At 49.4% G+C, this 16,001-nt stretch overlaps 5 protein-coding genes across 5 annotated transcripts; 3 read left to right on the plus strand and 2 right to left on the minus strand.

The window, feature by feature from the left end:
- Nucleotides 1–245: 245 nt before the first annotated feature.
- Nucleotides 246–3,015, plus strand: V8C40DRAFT_257939 (ubiquitin carboxyl-terminal hydrolase). Its single transcript, XM_083218607.1, has 6 exons — nucleotides 246–606; nucleotides 1,063–1,339; nucleotides 1,471–1,565; nucleotides 1,617–1,716; nucleotides 1,795–2,188; nucleotides 2,259–3,015. The coding sequence occupies exons 1-6, from the start codon at nucleotides 584–586 to the stop codon at nucleotides 2,801–2,803; spliced, it is 1,434 nt and encodes a 477-aa protein (XP_083067780.1). The 5' UTR covers nucleotides 246–583; the 3' UTR covers nucleotides 2,804–3,015.
- V8C40DRAFT_257942 (Transglutaminase-like superfamily-domain-containing protein) lies at nucleotides 2,979–5,683 on the minus strand. The gene is made up of 4 exons (XM_083218608.1): nucleotides 4,929–5,683; nucleotides 4,677–4,854; nucleotides 3,524–4,623; nucleotides 2,979–3,468 (listed from the first exon to the last, which is right to left on the minus strand). The coding sequence occupies exons 1-4, from the start codon at nucleotides 5,363–5,365 to the stop codon at nucleotides 3,294–3,296; spliced, it is 1,890 nt and encodes a 629-aa protein (XP_083067781.1). The 5' UTR covers nucleotides 5,366–5,683; the 3' UTR covers nucleotides 2,979–3,293.
- A 1,165-nt stretch (nucleotides 5,684–6,848) lies between these two features.
- On the plus strand, nucleotides 6,849–10,562 carry V8C40DRAFT_278165 (uncharacterized protein; the record flags this gene model as incomplete). The annotated part of the gene is made up of 2 exons (XM_083221040.1): nucleotides 6,849–7,578; nucleotides 8,551–10,562. The coding sequence occupies 2 exons, from the start codon at nucleotides 6,849–6,851 to the stop codon at nucleotides 10,560–10,562; spliced, it is 2,742 nt and encodes a 913-aa protein (XP_083067782.1).
- An 854-nt stretch (nucleotides 10,563–11,416) lies between these two features.
- Nucleotides 11,417–13,523, minus strand: V8C40DRAFT_127379 (caspase domain-containing protein). The gene is made up of 7 exons (XM_083211021.1): nucleotides 13,254–13,523; nucleotides 12,982–13,090; nucleotides 12,803–12,887; nucleotides 12,351–12,746; nucleotides 11,846–12,284; nucleotides 11,620–11,789; nucleotides 11,417–11,561 (listed from the first exon to the last, which is right to left on the minus strand). Exons 1-7 carry the CDS (start codon nucleotides 13,334–13,336, stop codon nucleotides 11,536–11,538), a joined length of 1,308 nt encoding a protein of 435 aa, XP_083067783.1. The 5' UTR covers nucleotides 13,337–13,523; the 3' UTR covers nucleotides 11,417–11,535.
- A 1,934-nt stretch (nucleotides 13,524–15,457) lies between these two features.
- Nucleotides 15,458–15,765, plus strand: V8C40DRAFT_257952 (uncharacterized protein). Its single transcript, XM_083218609.1, has one exon. The coding sequence runs from the start codon at nucleotides 15,487–15,489 to the stop codon at nucleotides 15,757–15,759; it is 273 nt and encodes a 90-aa protein (XP_083067784.1). The 5' UTR covers nucleotides 15,458–15,486; the 3' UTR covers nucleotides 15,760–15,765.
- The last annotated feature ends 236 nt before the right edge of the window (nucleotides 15,766–16,001 follow it).

The following is a 16,001-nucleotide window of genomic DNA, read 5'->3' on the forward strand; positions in this document are numbered from 1 at the left end:
TCTTGGCGGTTGAAATGCCGACACGTCCAGACGCGACTTCTGTTGGCTCACTGAAACGGAGCGCCTGGAGCTAATCAACAGCGATGCCGTCAGCGGGGTTAGCGGGTTTCTAGGCCGAATCCTGTGCTCTGATTGGGTGAAATGACACCAGGCCGTAGGAGAGCTGTAAATTCTAGCCACTCAACGAGCTGGATTCAGTTCGCTACCAGTGCTCCTGTCAAGATAATGGACAAGGCGGCTTGAATGTACTTGGTCTCGACAACAAGGCTGACATAAAATGCTCTTCGTCTTTCTCCTCTGTAGCTCTCATTAGCAAATATACAGCAAAGAGACACATTATCAGCATCTCGTGATGGTCGCCCAATAGCTTCTACTTTCAACGATAACCAACGACGCGTATTTGTTTGTACTCTCTTGTCCAACTACAGGCAGAAGATCGGCATCGAGTACCCGTCATTATACTCCAAGTGACGGAGAGGGCGATGATGATTTGAGCGATACGGCAACTGAAAAGACTCATTTCGTCATCCTATCACGCCAAAATCCCTCTGGGATATGCGAGTTTCCTCGGTGAATCCTTATCATGGCCACCATTTCATCACACAGGTCCGTCATCAGCAAGTAAATGCCCTGAATCAGCACCAAGTCCTGAAGCATCCAATTCACCTAGTTGCCTCATTGCTTCTTCACATCAACCAAGTCCAACCCCAAAACATCTACACCAATCAAAGAGATAGGAATGTTTAAGCCTGTCTATATTACGTAGCAGGACAAGAACGGATGCCATCTCCAAGTGGCAAAGAAACCACATTGATTTCCCAACTCAATCTATCGCGCACTCATCTTTGCCTCAACCAGCTGAGCAACTTATCCCAATTTGCGAAATTCCTTTCTCATATCACCTTATTCCTTCTTATTCTTTTTTTCTAATACATACCCCTCTTTACTCTGCGTATAACAGAAAATTCGATTGCCTTAAAGCCACCCGACTTTAGTCCACTCATCCTTTCACCACAGAATCCTGGCTTGGGTGGCAAAGATGTCTAATAGTTTTAGGATCAGTTCGCCAAAAGACACAGATGATGCACCTTCAGAAAGGCCTCTTCGCCGATCTTCCCGGCGGGCCGCATCCATCGCGGTCAAGACTCCAGAAGCATCCATAGAAACCTCATCTACCAGTAGCTTGAACGAACGACGACGAAATCCTAAGCGCAAGGCGGCAGAGGCTGCATCAGAATCATTGAACTTACCCGAGAATATGTTAGATGAAGCGCTACGGCCTCTCACAACAACGGATATTGAGGAGTGGGAGGGCTGGGTTGAGCTTGAATCTGAACCTGTGAGTTACAGCCGCTTACTTTGCTCCCAGTCGACGCGATGAAAGGGATGGGGTCCGCTCAACACGGCTATAATGTGATGAACACTCGCCGGATGAGACATCAAAGCAGAGCACTAACAGATAGCTCCTAGGCGTTCTTTAATACCATTCTGCAAGACCTAGGGGTTAAAGACGTCAAGGTGCAAGAACTCTTCAGCATTGACCAAAGCTGGCTAGATACACTCCTGTGAGTTCTAAGAATGCTATTAAGAGGGTTACAAAGCTCATATGCTTGTAGGAAACCGATATATGGCTTGATATTTCTGTTCCAGTATACCTCCGACGCAGACGAAAGCGAAGGGGAAGATGAGACAGGTTCACTGTGGTTCGCCAACCAGGTAAATGTCCACCAAACCCCGTGTTTTATCTATTTTTAGCGATTTCATGTCTAATTTACATAATTTGAATCAACTTAGACGACAAATAATGCCTGTGCTACATTTGCTTTACTCAACATCGTCATGAACGCCCCAAACATTGAACTGGGCGACAAACTTCGAGAATTCAAGAAGGAGACCAAGGATCTCAACACCGTTCTCCGAGGGCATGCAGTCAGTAACAACAAGTTTATGAGAAGCATCCATAATTCCTTTACGAGGCGTATGGACCATCTCAATGCCGACCTCTGCCTGGAACATGCCGTGTCACATACAAAGAGTAAAAAGGCAAAGACAAAATCCAAGGCCGCAAAGAAAACCAGCAAGAATACAAGAGTGCATGAATCATACGGATTTCACTTTATTGCCTATGTTCCAGTGGATGGGTACGTCTGGGAGCTAGATGGGCTCCGCAGCAAGCCCCATCGAATAGGTGAGTAAATCGATGAAGCAGCCAGATCCAAGTCTCTTGAGGAACTAATTAGCGTTCCATACTTTAAAAGGCCCAATTGCATCCCACGAGACCTGGACAAACATTGCAAGACCCCAGATTGAGGGTCGAATATTACAATATGAGGAGAGCCAAATAGCCTTCAATCTCCTCGCTCTCTGCCAACGCCCTGTTGCGCTACACTCTCGCGCCATCGCTCAAGTGGCCGCTACCATCCGCTTCTTGAAAGATCAAATGAAGGACAATTCTGAATTCGCAGATTTAATCAACGGCCAACCGCCGGTCTTGGAAAATCCAGCCGACTTGTCCGAGTTCAATCTCCTGCCCTCCGATATCGAGAACGCAACGTTTCCCAACGCGATAAAAGCAGAAATCTCACGTGTTGCGAGTAATATCGACGAAGTTTATGATCTATATCAGCGGCTTGTCGTCGATTTGAAGGTTGCTATTGGAGAGCACAGAGCCGAGATTATGTCTCTCAGCGTGGATGAGCAACGAGTCAAGGATCGCAAAAAGGATTTCGGTCAGGCTTTGCACAGATGGGTGCAGAAACTCGCAGAGAAAGGCGTACTTGAAGAACTCATCGAGAATTCCTGAGATCATTGTACAATAGACTAAGGGGAAAGAGAGAAGCGGGCAGAAATTGGTGAGGGGCAGTGAAGGATGAAAGGGATCTCGAGCATTGCATCGACTCATACAGCGAGCTTACGTTGGGCACATTAAGAGATGCTGATGGTAATTCAGTGATACAAATGGGAGAATGAAGCTCAAGTAGATGGGTATCGGGTGATTAATATATAATGTATCCAATGGTATTTCATCACTTCGATGAGGAAGTGGTATCAGTTATTCTCTATTTTGAAGCAAGTCATCCCAGAATCCAGGGGAATAAAGAGAAACGGCGATACTCGCCGAACTCGTCGCCATACGCCTCCGATATCAAATCTGACTCCAGTCTACCATCGCGTCATGCAACTCATGCTCAGGGGTATATAAATCTTGTAACAAAAAAGGGTATGGGAAGGGGAAAAGAGCCTGCGCACGACAGATCCCTACATATCCCAGCATAAAAAGTTCACCCTCAAGCCTAATCGAGTGGGAACTCCTCTCGAATATTGGAAATGAACCTGCAGGTGTCGGCGTCAAATCTCTTGAAGAATTTCCCGGCCAAGGGAAACATGCCCTCTTTAACGACGGAAGGGTCAGAGACAAGTTCAACATTACGCAGGGCCACCACATGTTGTTCGGGCTCCGTTTCAGTTCTGTGGAAGTGTGAGTGGATAATTATAAGAGTAACAGGTTTTCGAAGAAACTTACATGCACATAAAACAGAGCGAGTAGTGGGAGCTGGTTGGCCTGCGGTTTTGAATATACTGGAGTGAATCCTCACGAGACTGTTCTTGTGCGCTTGATTGTTGAGAGCCCCTTTCATGCCAGCTGGTAATAGCGCCAAGCCAGCCATATCGACGATGCCGGAACACTTGGCCAACCTTGAACGGAGGTCCCTTCGGATCATCGCAGAGGTCCCTTCGGTGTACAAGCGGGGCCATGCCATCAGCATCTCGTACAAACTGCCAAAACTGCCAAGGGTTGCCAAACCCAGCGTCGATGTTGCGAGGGAATCCGTCTCTCGGGTTGATGACACTAATATACAAGGGCCACAGGTATTTTTCGACCATCCAAACATCCTCAGGCCAGGCCCCGGGGAATCGACGTAGGAATTTCGCCAATCGCTCGAGCCACGAGGTGTTATTCGGAGGGGTCAACAATAATGTGGCCCACGAAGCAGCGTAAAGACAGGCATCGGCATTCATTCTACTGTCTCCGTGCATAAGTTGGCTAAGCTCAGGATGTGCGTGGTCTTGCATGTCTGATATCCTCGCCAGGGTAGCTCTGATATTTTGTGCTGTCCGCATAGCCATTGTTGATGCTGGGACAGGGGCAAGGAACAGTGCGGCGTGCTCCCGCAGGCCTAACCGGGTCAATGTCATTTGGAGATATTGCAGTTGAATCTCGTAATCGCTCCCGTACGGATCGAGGAACATGCACTCGGGCGGTGCTTCCAGGTCTTCCACAATTTCACCATCCAAAGCATGTCCAGGTGGCGAGTACACAATAGCATGTACATGAGTTGGAAATGCACAGCACCTAGCATCGATATCGAGTCGCGATGCCACGCAGCAGAAGATGGCGGTGGAAATGATTGGGATGGACTCGTGGTCTGGGTGGCGCAAAGCTTGGCCGATTAAGCAGTTTCTCAAGTTGCGATAATTCCTCTCTGGGTTCTGTACTCCAGTGAAATTCTGTGCGCGAAGCCAGCGGAGCAACTTCAGTGCTTTTCTGCGAGTTGACCAGTTTTTAAACTTTGGATGAGTAGATCGAAAAGAAGCCGTAATCTCATCAAACATTTGTGTGATCTCATCAACTTAGTAAAGGTTACATCAGTAAAGCATTGGACTAGAGGACATACATCATCAAGATCACCACGCTGATCATGCAGCACGAATAGGTCAAACGCGCCAAGAGCTCTTTCAAGCTGCTCTCCTGCTAGCCGTACGCTAGACGACTGGGGAGACAGCATAAGTAACTGCCATTCTTGAATAGCAATATGCTTGTGGATCGTATCTAAGAGCGCATTGCTATAGTATCTACACCACAGTGTGAGTTTGCAAGATGGTTCGAAAGGGGATCACAGGATATAGCATAGGCTAGAGAAGCGTACCTTCTGGCTAATCCATCTTCAGCAGAGGCGGATGTTTGACATTGCCCCAAAAGAAAATCTTTGGCATCGTACCCGATCTGGCCTATGATTTCGAAGCCTCTTACGCGGTTGACCTTGGTCCGGATGATCTCATCTAACAAGGCGGATACTTGCTGGTTGCGAGCGCTTCTGAAGATGAAAAGCTCTTTCCAGTCCGTCTCTTGGGCCAGTGCCGCCGCCCTCTTGTGAAACCTGTGCCGCGGGTTCCAGTACTTGAAAGAGCTGCGGCAGTGGTGCCTCCATAGAAGGGGTTCATTGGCAAGGCGGTAGAAGCGATGGGACACCAACTGAACGTTGTAAAGATTATCGTAAGGCGAGAGATAGTAGAGAAGATGGCCGATGATCTCGTCAGGCATCTGGTCTAGCGATAAGACGCCATCGTAGCGATTCTGCTCCATAGCTGCAGTGATCCACAGAATATGTGAGATGATGAATGCAAGTTTTCAAGACCCCGGATGTTGTGTCTCAGCGACCTTCAAGACAAAATTGCTCCTCTCGCCGCCCTTTCTATCGTGGCGAGAAAACAGATGACAGCGGGCTCTCGGATACCAACATCGATGCGAAAACGAGGAGCGTCGGTGCCCTCTGCTCTGTAGAATGGAAAAGATGCCGATGCAAATTGGGATGGCCAAACCCTGGCATTTATGCCCGGATTACTCGCATATCGGTCATTGCGACGGATCCTTGGCCATTTGCCATGCATTCCGCCTTTCCCCGCAAACGGGATTTACGCATCTATCGGGGAGTGGATGCAATAAACCGACTTACACCGCGAGATGTAGTTCGTGGCGGATAAACGCCGGCACTTGCATCGTCTTTCGAGAAAGTTTGGATTTGCATTTACTGTGAAATAGATAAGGCATTGAATGGCAAAAGCCAGAGCTCAGTTTCCATGGATACCAGTATCTGCGTAAACACTATACGAAGTGGCAAAGTAAATAATTGAATCATCGAATACTCTGTAGCCAAAAGCCCAAATTTTGTACAGGCCTTATTCGGATACCCCGCCATTTTTGCCCAACTTCGCACTGCAGGGTACGTGCAGAAGTGGTGGTGTAAGATGGGAAAAATCCCCCACATGTAAATGGTTGGTGGCACTTACACATTTGGGCTGTTCAAGACTTTACCCTGCAGACGTCTACCTTCTGCACATATCTCAGGTGTCTAGGATATTCAGGATGCTTGAATAAAGAGTACAAAACTTCCTATGATGTATTTAATGATTTTTTCTTTTCTTCTTCACCAATTGCTAGTGTCAAGTACATGAACAGATTCTTCTAACAAGGAAACGTCCCTGTTAGTCCGTACCTAGCAGCAATAGCTCTCCGATATACAACGGAGAGACCCAAAATTGATGACGTTTTAGTTTATACCAAGAAACTTGCGTTTGCATACAAATTGAATTGCCAAAAAGTAAATCATTGTAAAAACTCAATTTCACCCAAGCTCGGAAGAATAATTGAGATTATCATACTTCTAGGAAAAAGCCACCAGATTGACGCTGAACTTCTGTGGCGCTAGTCCTAACTCGGCATGAATGTAAACAAGGCTAACGCGATAAACAACCAGCACAGATTCATATTTAACCTCCTCGCTCCCACGCGAAACCCTGCCTTGAACATCCCACACTCTTGTCTCACGGCTTAGTTCAATTTCTCCAATTTACCTGTGCAAATCGCACGCTATTCGCAATATTCGTTACCGCTACTCTACACCTTTCTTCACTCTCCAAATTCAGTCACTATTCATCGAGCAGATCTACTACCTCTTGCGCTCTACTTGGCTTCCTCCTACAACAGGCGTCAATATAAAGCTTGACCTCGAATCACGTCCACGACCAGCTCGCACAATCCCTCGACTCCTCCATAACCAGCCGCCAAAATGGCCCATCATGCCTTTGGCGGCGTGCTCGATACACCACGAAGCAATGCTGGTGACGCGACATATCTTAACCGACTTCCCGATATCTCAGACATTTCTCCCGAAGCATCATTTATCGCTCCAGACAAGGATGATGACTTGCTACACCGACTCCGCAATGGCAGACGCTCCAACTTCAGAACACCCCGCCGGAAGGGACCACTTGCGGATCGTCCAAATCTACCGTCAAACGTTGGAGGCGGAGAATTCACACCAATGCTCAAGTCCGCTACAATGAACAGCACGAGGAAGAATGGAAAAGAGAACAATGCCGCCGCGAGCACCACTCCGGCTGCACTGAGAACAATCGACGAGGACGAAATGACACCACTTCCGCGAATGGACTTTTCCGTATATTCGAACCACAACGCATCATACCTCGATACACCACAAATTGCCAGCAGCATCTCTTCGACGCCGATAGGTCCTCCGCCGCGCAGGAATGGAGATATGGGTCCTCTACAGGACGGCAAGCAACTGTCTCTAAGAGAGCAAGAAAATGTCATTGACAAGATCGAGAAGGAGAACTTTGGTCTCAAGCTAAAAATTCAATTTTTAAATGATGCCCTCATGAAATCAGGCCCTGGCTATAATGAAGCAGCTCTAAAAGAAAACACGGAACTCAAAGTGGAAAAAGTCACAATGCAACGCGAGCTTCAACGACTGAAGAAGCAGATCACCACTGTCGAGCGTGATCTCGAAAAGTCTCGCCATCGAGGGCTAGAGTTAGAGGAAAGCGCAAAAAAGAAGCATGCCAACTCCATTGATTTCCAAACCGAGATGGACACATTACGACAGAATCTCCAAGATCGTGAGACCGATATTGAGGAACTACAGCGCCAGATTTCCGAGGGCCAAGATCAGGATGACAGGGTAGAGACTTTACAAGACGAGATTGAGGATCTAAAAGCAGAGATCCGCGAGAAGGAGGTCATAATAACAGATCAGGAAGAAAGACTGGACACGTTACAACAGACACTCCAGGACTTCGAATCCGAGATGGATAAACTTCAAAACCAAGTTTCTCATGGCGAAGACGGCGAAGAGCGAATCAAAGAGTTGCAGGATAATAACGAAGAGCTTCAAGCCGAGCTCCAAGCGCGCGAGACTAATATCAATGAACTGGAGGCCAAGATTGAGGACTATGAATCTGAGCTTCAAAATCGCGACGCCAACATCACCGAATTAGAGGGCACGATTGAGGAACTTGAAACCAAGCTCATTGAGAAGCAAACTTTACTGAGAAAGCGGCAAGAAGATGTAGACACACTACAACAGAACTTCCAAGCTGTCGAGTCTGAGCGAGATGAGCTACAACTTCAGGTTTCCCAGGGACGAGGCCATGAAGGCCAAGTTCAAAGCCTACAGTTTGACAACAAACACCTCAGGACCGAGCTCCGTGAGAAGCAACGCATCATACAAGACCAAGAGAACAAGCTTTACGATCTCGAAGAGACGAAGAGAAAGCTGAATTCTGCCTTGTCCCAAAAGGAAAAGGCAGAGATGGTTTTGGACGAGTTCGAGGAAGAGAGGGCGAATGTGTCCTTCATTCCCAAAGGGCTATCTCGGCAGCGTGAGCAGAGAATTGCCCAACTTCAGGCAGAGTTTGCAGCATTAGAGAAGAAGGCGGCAAAGCTAGCCATGGATAACAACAATCTCCAAGCGACCGTACAAGAGTATGCTGCAATCGAGCAGGAGGCCGCAACACTGCTTACGGAAATCGAAAAGCTCCAAGCAGCCAACGAGAATCTCCAAGCGGTCAACAAAGATCTCAAAACGACCAACAACAATCTCCAGACTACCAATGACAATCTCCAAACCACCAACGACAATCTCCGAGCTAATAATAGCAATCTCCAAGCAACCATACAAGAGTTACGACAGAAACACAGCCCCTTTGAACAAAACGGCTTTGAACAGAATGGCTTCGGGCAAAATGGCTTTGGACAAAATGCTTTTGGACAGAAGAATGGTTTTGGGCAGAATGGCTTTGGACGCAACGGCTTTGGCCAGAGCAACTTTGGGCGCAGCAGTTTCGGGCTCTTTGGGCAAGGCCAACAAGATTTTGAACGCCAAAAATTGGAGGCTGAAGTCTACAGTCTGGAAAAGATGCTTTCAGAGGAAAAGAAAAAGGGCCTCGACCTCCAAAAGTTGGAAACTGAAGTTCATAACCTGGAGAAGATGCTCGCAGAGGAGAAGAAGAAGAGTGGCGAGACCGAGGAAGAGATACGAGCCCAGTACGAGGACGAAATCCAGAGGCTAGACGACGAGATCTCGAATCATCAGGCGGAGATTTCGAATCTCAGGATGGAAATTTCCAACCTGGAATCAGAGGTCGAGGATCTGAGGGCGGTGATTCGGGAAAAGGACAACCTGTACGATAACGACAGTACAGAGTGGGAGAGTGAAAAACGGATGCTGCAATCAAGGCGAGACCAAGCCGAGCAAAGGGCTGCTGGTCTTCAGCGCACAGTCGATCGTCTACGCCAAGCTGAGGGCTCTCTCTCCAGCAAGGAGACCAAGCTTCAGGAGGTGATGCAGAGCGAAGCTGATCGCCACCGAAGTGAGGAGGGCGTACTGAATCGACAAATCGACAGTCTTCAGGAGGCCTTAGAGACGCGCCAGGGACTTCTAACTCAGATCCGCAGTGAGCTGTCTACAGTCCGCGATGAGCTCCGCCAGACCAAGATCGACTATCAGTCGCAGGTCAACCGGGTTGAGGAACTCGAAATCCGCGGCGCTGCCGAGAACAAGGCATCGCAGACCATCAAACAGCTCCAGCAAAAGCTAATCGACATCGAGGACGAAAAGTCTGCCATGGAAGAGCTGCTCGAGAAGGCCGAGGAGGATGCCGAGGAAATGTCAGCCCAGCATGAGCTTGCCATGCAGCGCGTTATACAAAAACTGGAAAAGGTGAAGCGCGAGCGTGATGCAGCCTCTGCATCTCGTTCGGAAACCAACAAGCAGAGCCAGCAGCTCCGAGTGAACCAAGCTGAGCTTGAAAGCCTCGAGCACGACGTTTTGCAGCAGGAGAAGCTAATCGAGAACCTTGTCGCATCAGAGGCCGCCTTGCGACTGAAGCTCGAACGCACCCGCAGCGAGCGAGCGGCGTATCGCGTGAGCGCCGAGAAGCTCCAGAAAGATCTTCAGCTCCTGAAGAGGGAGGCCCAGGAGGTTCAGAGGCATCGTCACCATCGCGGCAGCGCTGACGAGGTGCTGAATACCATTGTGAGGGCGGCTGAGAACACGGAGGCACAACACAGACAGAAATCGAGCGACATGATGCTCCAGATGGAGTTTATGCATGCCCGTTGGGAACGTGAAGCGGCTCTTCGAAAGGACGTCTCATACGCAAAGAAGTTCGTTCAGCTGCAGCTCGATGTCGCAATGGCTTGTAACAAAGCGCAAGTCCGTGAGTTACAAAAGGCCCGCGCCTACGTCCTCCAAAGCCGCCATCCCGTCTCTATCCCCGAACTTCCCTCGCCCACTCAGTCTCCAACAACTCTCAAGGCCTTCCTCGTCATGGCCCGCTTCATCGCTCGCATGCGCATCGCCGCCCGTAAGTGGGCTCCCCAAGAAGATGTTCGCAAACAGCTCCGCCTGGATATCAGAGAGAAGCGTCGTGATAAGCGCATGAAGCTTCTCAGCGCCGTCCCTGTCGAGGCTCTCTACTAAAACATGTATTGCAAATACAAATACATGTTTGTGGCATATCTAATGCCTAACGCTCCCAATATTGTTTTAGGGAGGAGAAGATACCCATATATATCTTTCTATTCTCTTGTCTTTTTTTATTATAATCATGGTTATTTTTGGGGAGGAGTTGATCCTAGAGTCTATCTGATTCCTAACGCTAACGACTTCTTTTTTTCATGAATTGCTTGCAAGGATAATGGTTTATGGATTGGTGATGAAAGGTCAACTATGTACAGGATAGAATCATCTGTTTTTTTTTTTTTTTTGGCATGCATCAGGATGGAATCGCCCGGTTGGATTGGGCTGACGGTAGCAATGGCGTTGGGGAGGGAAAGACACTGGATTTGTTTTTTCGGTCTTTAAACAGTTTGAATATCTTTATTGAAACAGCTCAATGTGGCTTATTTGTCTAAATATGTTTCCCATTAAGTCTATTACAGTGATCGTCGTGAATCATCGTACTTCTAGATATTGCGTAGCTCGATGTCGAAAAGGAGAAGCCTTTCGGGATACATAGCTCAGTACACATACTGACAATATTGTATTTACAAGTGACATGCTTGCAGGATATGCAGTTTAAAAACTCTTTATAAATGTTTTATGCTAGCTAATTGCCACGTTCTCGATATATCGTATGCTAGCCCGAAAAGAAATATTTTTGTTTTTCCAAATGAATTCCCATTAATAAAGACCGGCCGTAATCAGGAAGACTAAAACATGGACAAATTGAAGAATAAATAAGTAATAATCAATAAAAGACCCCAAGGGAGAAAAAAAGAGACCAGCTGGATTTTCCAAATCCCAAATCCGATAAACCACCTATCATGCTTTATTCAGAGCGTCGTATCATCTGTGGCTACATATATGTCATATACAAAAAAGTGATGATAACCGCGTGAACAGACCCGCTCAACCGTTTTAATTTTTTAGTGTAGGAAAGCCAGGAAATCCTTCACATGACAAATAAGAGATTGGTATCTGCAAATATGTTAGGAAAGGTACTACCCTACCTGACATATCTGCAAGGGAAACTTACTAAGAGGGTGGCTGCAGGAGAGCTGCGGCTTTTGTGTGTATTTTGTAGCGAGCTCGTCTCGGATGCTGTTGAGCAGCTGGACGTAGCTCTGCTGGGGGTTCTTCCTGAGAGCCGTGACAAAGGCCCAGGACATGGCACCAGTAGCTTGTGAAGCAATGGTAGCATCGGCACTAAAAAGCCCTGTTAGCAATGACTTGACTAATTACCGTTGAGATAGTTGACTTACGAGGTTTGATCGTCTTTGCTTCCGGACCACATAATGACGTCGGCAGGAGAAGTCTTGGTTGCGAGGGCCCGGTTGTGGGCTTCTTCGCCAGTGGTGGCCTTCTTGAAGAATCCGATGATGTTGTTGGCAACACCGCCGAGATCTCCCTGGCTGTATGAGGAAATGACGCCGAGCAAGCCCTGGCCGGCCTCCTTGGCCAAGTTGGGCTCCTTGAGAATACCTTGTGTAGAATAGATATATGGCAGGTCGAGTGCCGTGCCGGAATGGCACGAATCGAAGATGGCTGTCAGCCTTACACCTGCCTGCAGGGGGGTGACCATGATGCGGTGCATCTCGTCATCTGTGATGTGTCCATGTTGCCTGAAATCAACAGGGTAAATGACTTCGTCATATCCATCAGGCTCATCGCCGTCAAGGTCCTTTGTTTGTCCACCGTGGCCTAGGGATGGTCAGTTTGCAAGCTCCAGGCAAGACGCCGAGGGACATAGCAGGGGTAGAAGCTTACCAGAATAGTGGAAGAAGAGAGAGTCATTGGGTCTGGCATCCTTGACCAGCCAGTGCATTGCACGGAGGATATTTTGCTTCGTGGGCTGGCTCATGGGGTTTTGTTGATCGTCGGTCAGAATGACCATGTCTTCTCTCTTGTAGCCAAACTGCTCCACTAAGTAGGCCGTCATGTTTCTGACATCGTTGATGCAGCCTCGCAGCTGGCCACGCTGGCCAAAGTAGTTGATACCAATCAGCAGCGCTTTTCTGCGGCCAGTGCAGTTGGAGTATCGGAAAGCATAGCCTGGTGCGCCGTGACCAAAGCTTTGCGGCCCATTCGGAGGGGCCGGAGGATTTCCGCTAGGGCGTCCTTGACTGTAGCCATTTGGGGCAGCAGGACCGGGGGCAGGCATGCCTATTTCATCATGTCAGCACACAGCTTTGAAATAAGGAGATTCTCGTTCACCGTACCAGGACGTCCGTTGTAGTTGGGCTGAGGCTGCTGAGCGTAGTTGTATTGCTGCTGGGGAGGGGCATGCTGCTGAGGATGAGGTTGCTACATTCATCATTGCGTGTAAGCAGTTGCAGAATCCTAAGCAATCTCATGATGTTTTTTCGATGTATGTCTAGGTCAAGGGCATCGGCCATACCTGGTATGAGTACTGCTGTTGGGGAGGAGCGTGGTAGCCGTAGCCGGGCTGGGGAGACGGTTGATGCCCTTGGGGCGGATAGCCGCCGTTGTAAGTGGGCTGCTGAGGCCTGGAGAAAGGCAAATGGTGTAAGCATCAACATTCAGTGTAGCGATGATGCAAGATGCGGCTATGTCTGATGAAGCATGGGAAGAGATTTGGGATTTCGGGAGCACAATCGCCGGGGCAGCGTTGGACATGGTTTGGAAAGGGGAATTGGGAGGATCTCATACGGATAGTAGCCACCCTGCTGCTGGTATTGCTGCTGCGGTGGTGCGGCATAGCCGCCGCCGTTGTAGGCTGGGTATCCAGACATTTTTATTTTTAGGAGACGGGGAGGAAGCGAGGACGGATTCGAAACGAAGCTTGGATGAAGCTTTTCTGCTCGGGCGGTTGGGCAAGGCAGCGCAAGCAAGCGCGCCGTTGGGAGCTAAGCTGGCGGCGGTTGGAGCCGAGTGTTGGCTAGAGTTGCAATGACGACGGGGATGCTGCAAAAGAGGTGCACCAGCAGAATCGGGTGCAGAAAGGGTCCAAGCTGTCGCGTGCAAAAGAATTGCTCGGTCGTCGATCCAAAGTCCGAGGTGCACGCAACAATCGCGTTGATGGGAAGCAAGCCTGGCTCTGCTCCCAATGCGCTGGCAATCTTATCGAGGAGAGCACGTGTAGCTGGGCGGTCAGGTCCGAGGTCGATCAATCAGAATCAGAGCTAGCGGACGTCTGGATATGATTGATGAGATGGCGGGTGTGTGGAGGAAGACGCGGGGGACACAAGTCAGTCGAGCTGTGGGAGTGTCGAGTGGAATCGTACAAGTCCAGTCCAGTCCAGCTGCTGCTACTACTCGAGCATGTGAAGTGAAAAGCGGGCGGCAGAGAAAGACGGAAGAAAAAATTGATAGTAATAAAGAGAGAAGGACTAGGACTGATGCCGACACCAGCTGAGCGAGAGAGGGATGAAGGGGATCCTCCAGCAGGGCGTGGGCGAGAGTGCGACAAGAGGCGTGGAACTGGCAGGCTAGGCGCCGAGGGATGGATTGAAGCTGACAATGGTGGCGAGAGCGCTCGTCTCGAGGGTTTTTGTCTCTTTTGCTTCGGGTCCGGGACACGATGAATCGCAAAGAACCCGCTGGGCGGAGGTCGGGTGACGATGAGCTGGCGGTGGTGGGTTGCGGATAGCGAGTGGAGTTGGATCATGGATGGTGCTGTGGATGTGGATTGCTGGTGGTGGCGGGGTTCTGCGGTAGCTACAGGTGCAGTTTTACAGGTACCTACAGGGCGCTAACGGCTGCAGCTCAACCGCTAGCAGCGCCCACTAACGAGTCCGTAATAAACGACCGGTGGCGGGCGATGCTGGATTGGGGTTTGAGATTGAGATGACCACAAACGATGCCTCCTCCGATGGGCTGCCGGGGTTCCAGCCGGCCAGGGTTGGATGCCAGGAGGGTTGCAGCCAGTTGCTCGGGCTGTATCTCGGTCTACGGCTCCGACTGACGACAAGGCACGGGTGCGATTGGGCGCCTGATGGGAGCAGGAGATCAAATGGGATACACGGGCTATTAGTGTGTAAGTAAGTTCAACGTTGCTTATTTCTCGACAAGGCGCAAGAGAGTGAGGCTCTGGAAGATGGGCTCGAGTAGGAGGGATCCATCCAGATCAAATGCTGTACGATTACAGTACTCGGTCAGCTAGTAGGCAATGACTAATGCTCCGGCTGGATATCATTCATCTCCGTTGCAGACGAGGCGAGACGACACGGGCCGTTCGATACTCGTATAGCAGCGAGGTTATCCTTCATCCCTACCCGGTGTTAGGCACAGCAGAGCTTCGCTAAAACCCCAGCCCAGTAACAAGCGTGGACTGGGGCATCGGTGCTGTTGGCACAAAAGCTGAGGATTGATTGGCAGCAGTCCGAGATGCCATCTTAGCACCGAATTACAAGTACATGTACTAGGTAGACTTCCAACGTTGTCAAGCGCATCTTAGACAGTCTGAGACAATGACCGTTGAGGCGCGACGATCGCTCTCGCTTACATGGACAGTCAGCAACGAGATTGAGTGCAGTGCAGTGCTCTCAATAGGATTGATGGAATTGAACCTCGGTCAAGGCCGGGCACTGCAAATGCGCAAATGACGCAAAGCCGGAAAACACCAGACAAGTGCATGCCTGGTCTCATCAACATGGCAATGATATCAAAAATCGACAATGATGACATTGAAGATCCATCTCAATTGGCAATACGTCAAAGACCAGCATATGCACCTCCTGCGCCTCAACGGTATGTACAAGCCCCATGTTCGCTACGATTTTTGGTTCTGCCGCAATGGCGCCACCAATCCAATACGGTACCCAAACCGGCCCCCGTCCAGTCCCTTTGGCTTCTTCCTCTACCGATGCAAAGGGACCCCTTTTGTTACCGTAATGGTCAGCTTGGCATCGAACCCGCGGAAAAAGATGGGCGGTTCGGCCACATGGCGTCTTGCATGGCGGCATTGCCTCGCCGAACGGAGACCCCGATGCGGGTCATCATGGCAGTGCTGTGTGTTTGTTTTGTTTTTTCCCCGTATGTTGACTGTTTACAGCATTCGGCATCAGTTGTAGGGCACGGCGCATGCAGGCGGCTACTGTATTGCTGCAGATGCTCTGCTCTTGGTGCTGCACTAATGCATTCGATGTTGATGTTTTCCATGACGACACGTCAAGTCCAGTACTTTAGCAGTAATAGGCAATTGGATTCATGTTGATGTTGCAGTGCCAACCAAACAGCCATACAACCAGTACACACACACAGCGTCTGTTGCGACCCCAAGGCTGCACGTCACCACACACACGAAAACCGCCAAGTCATCAATCTGGACTAATTAGCCTCATTTAATTGCAGCATCTAATTGTACTTCTACGCCCATCAATCAATCTCTCATGGCGCGCGGCAATTGCCCCGAAAACATTGATGCCCCCCTAGCCAACCATTCCCTTCTCTCGGACT

Source organism: Trichoderma camerunense, assembly GCF_050948025.1.
Source record: "Trichoderma camerunense strain CBS 138272 chromosome Unknown V8C40scaffold_26, whole genome shotgun sequence".
Classification (NCBI taxonomy): Eukaryota; Fungi; Ascomycota; class Sordariomycetes; order Hypocreales; family Hypocreaceae; genus Trichoderma; species Trichoderma camerunense.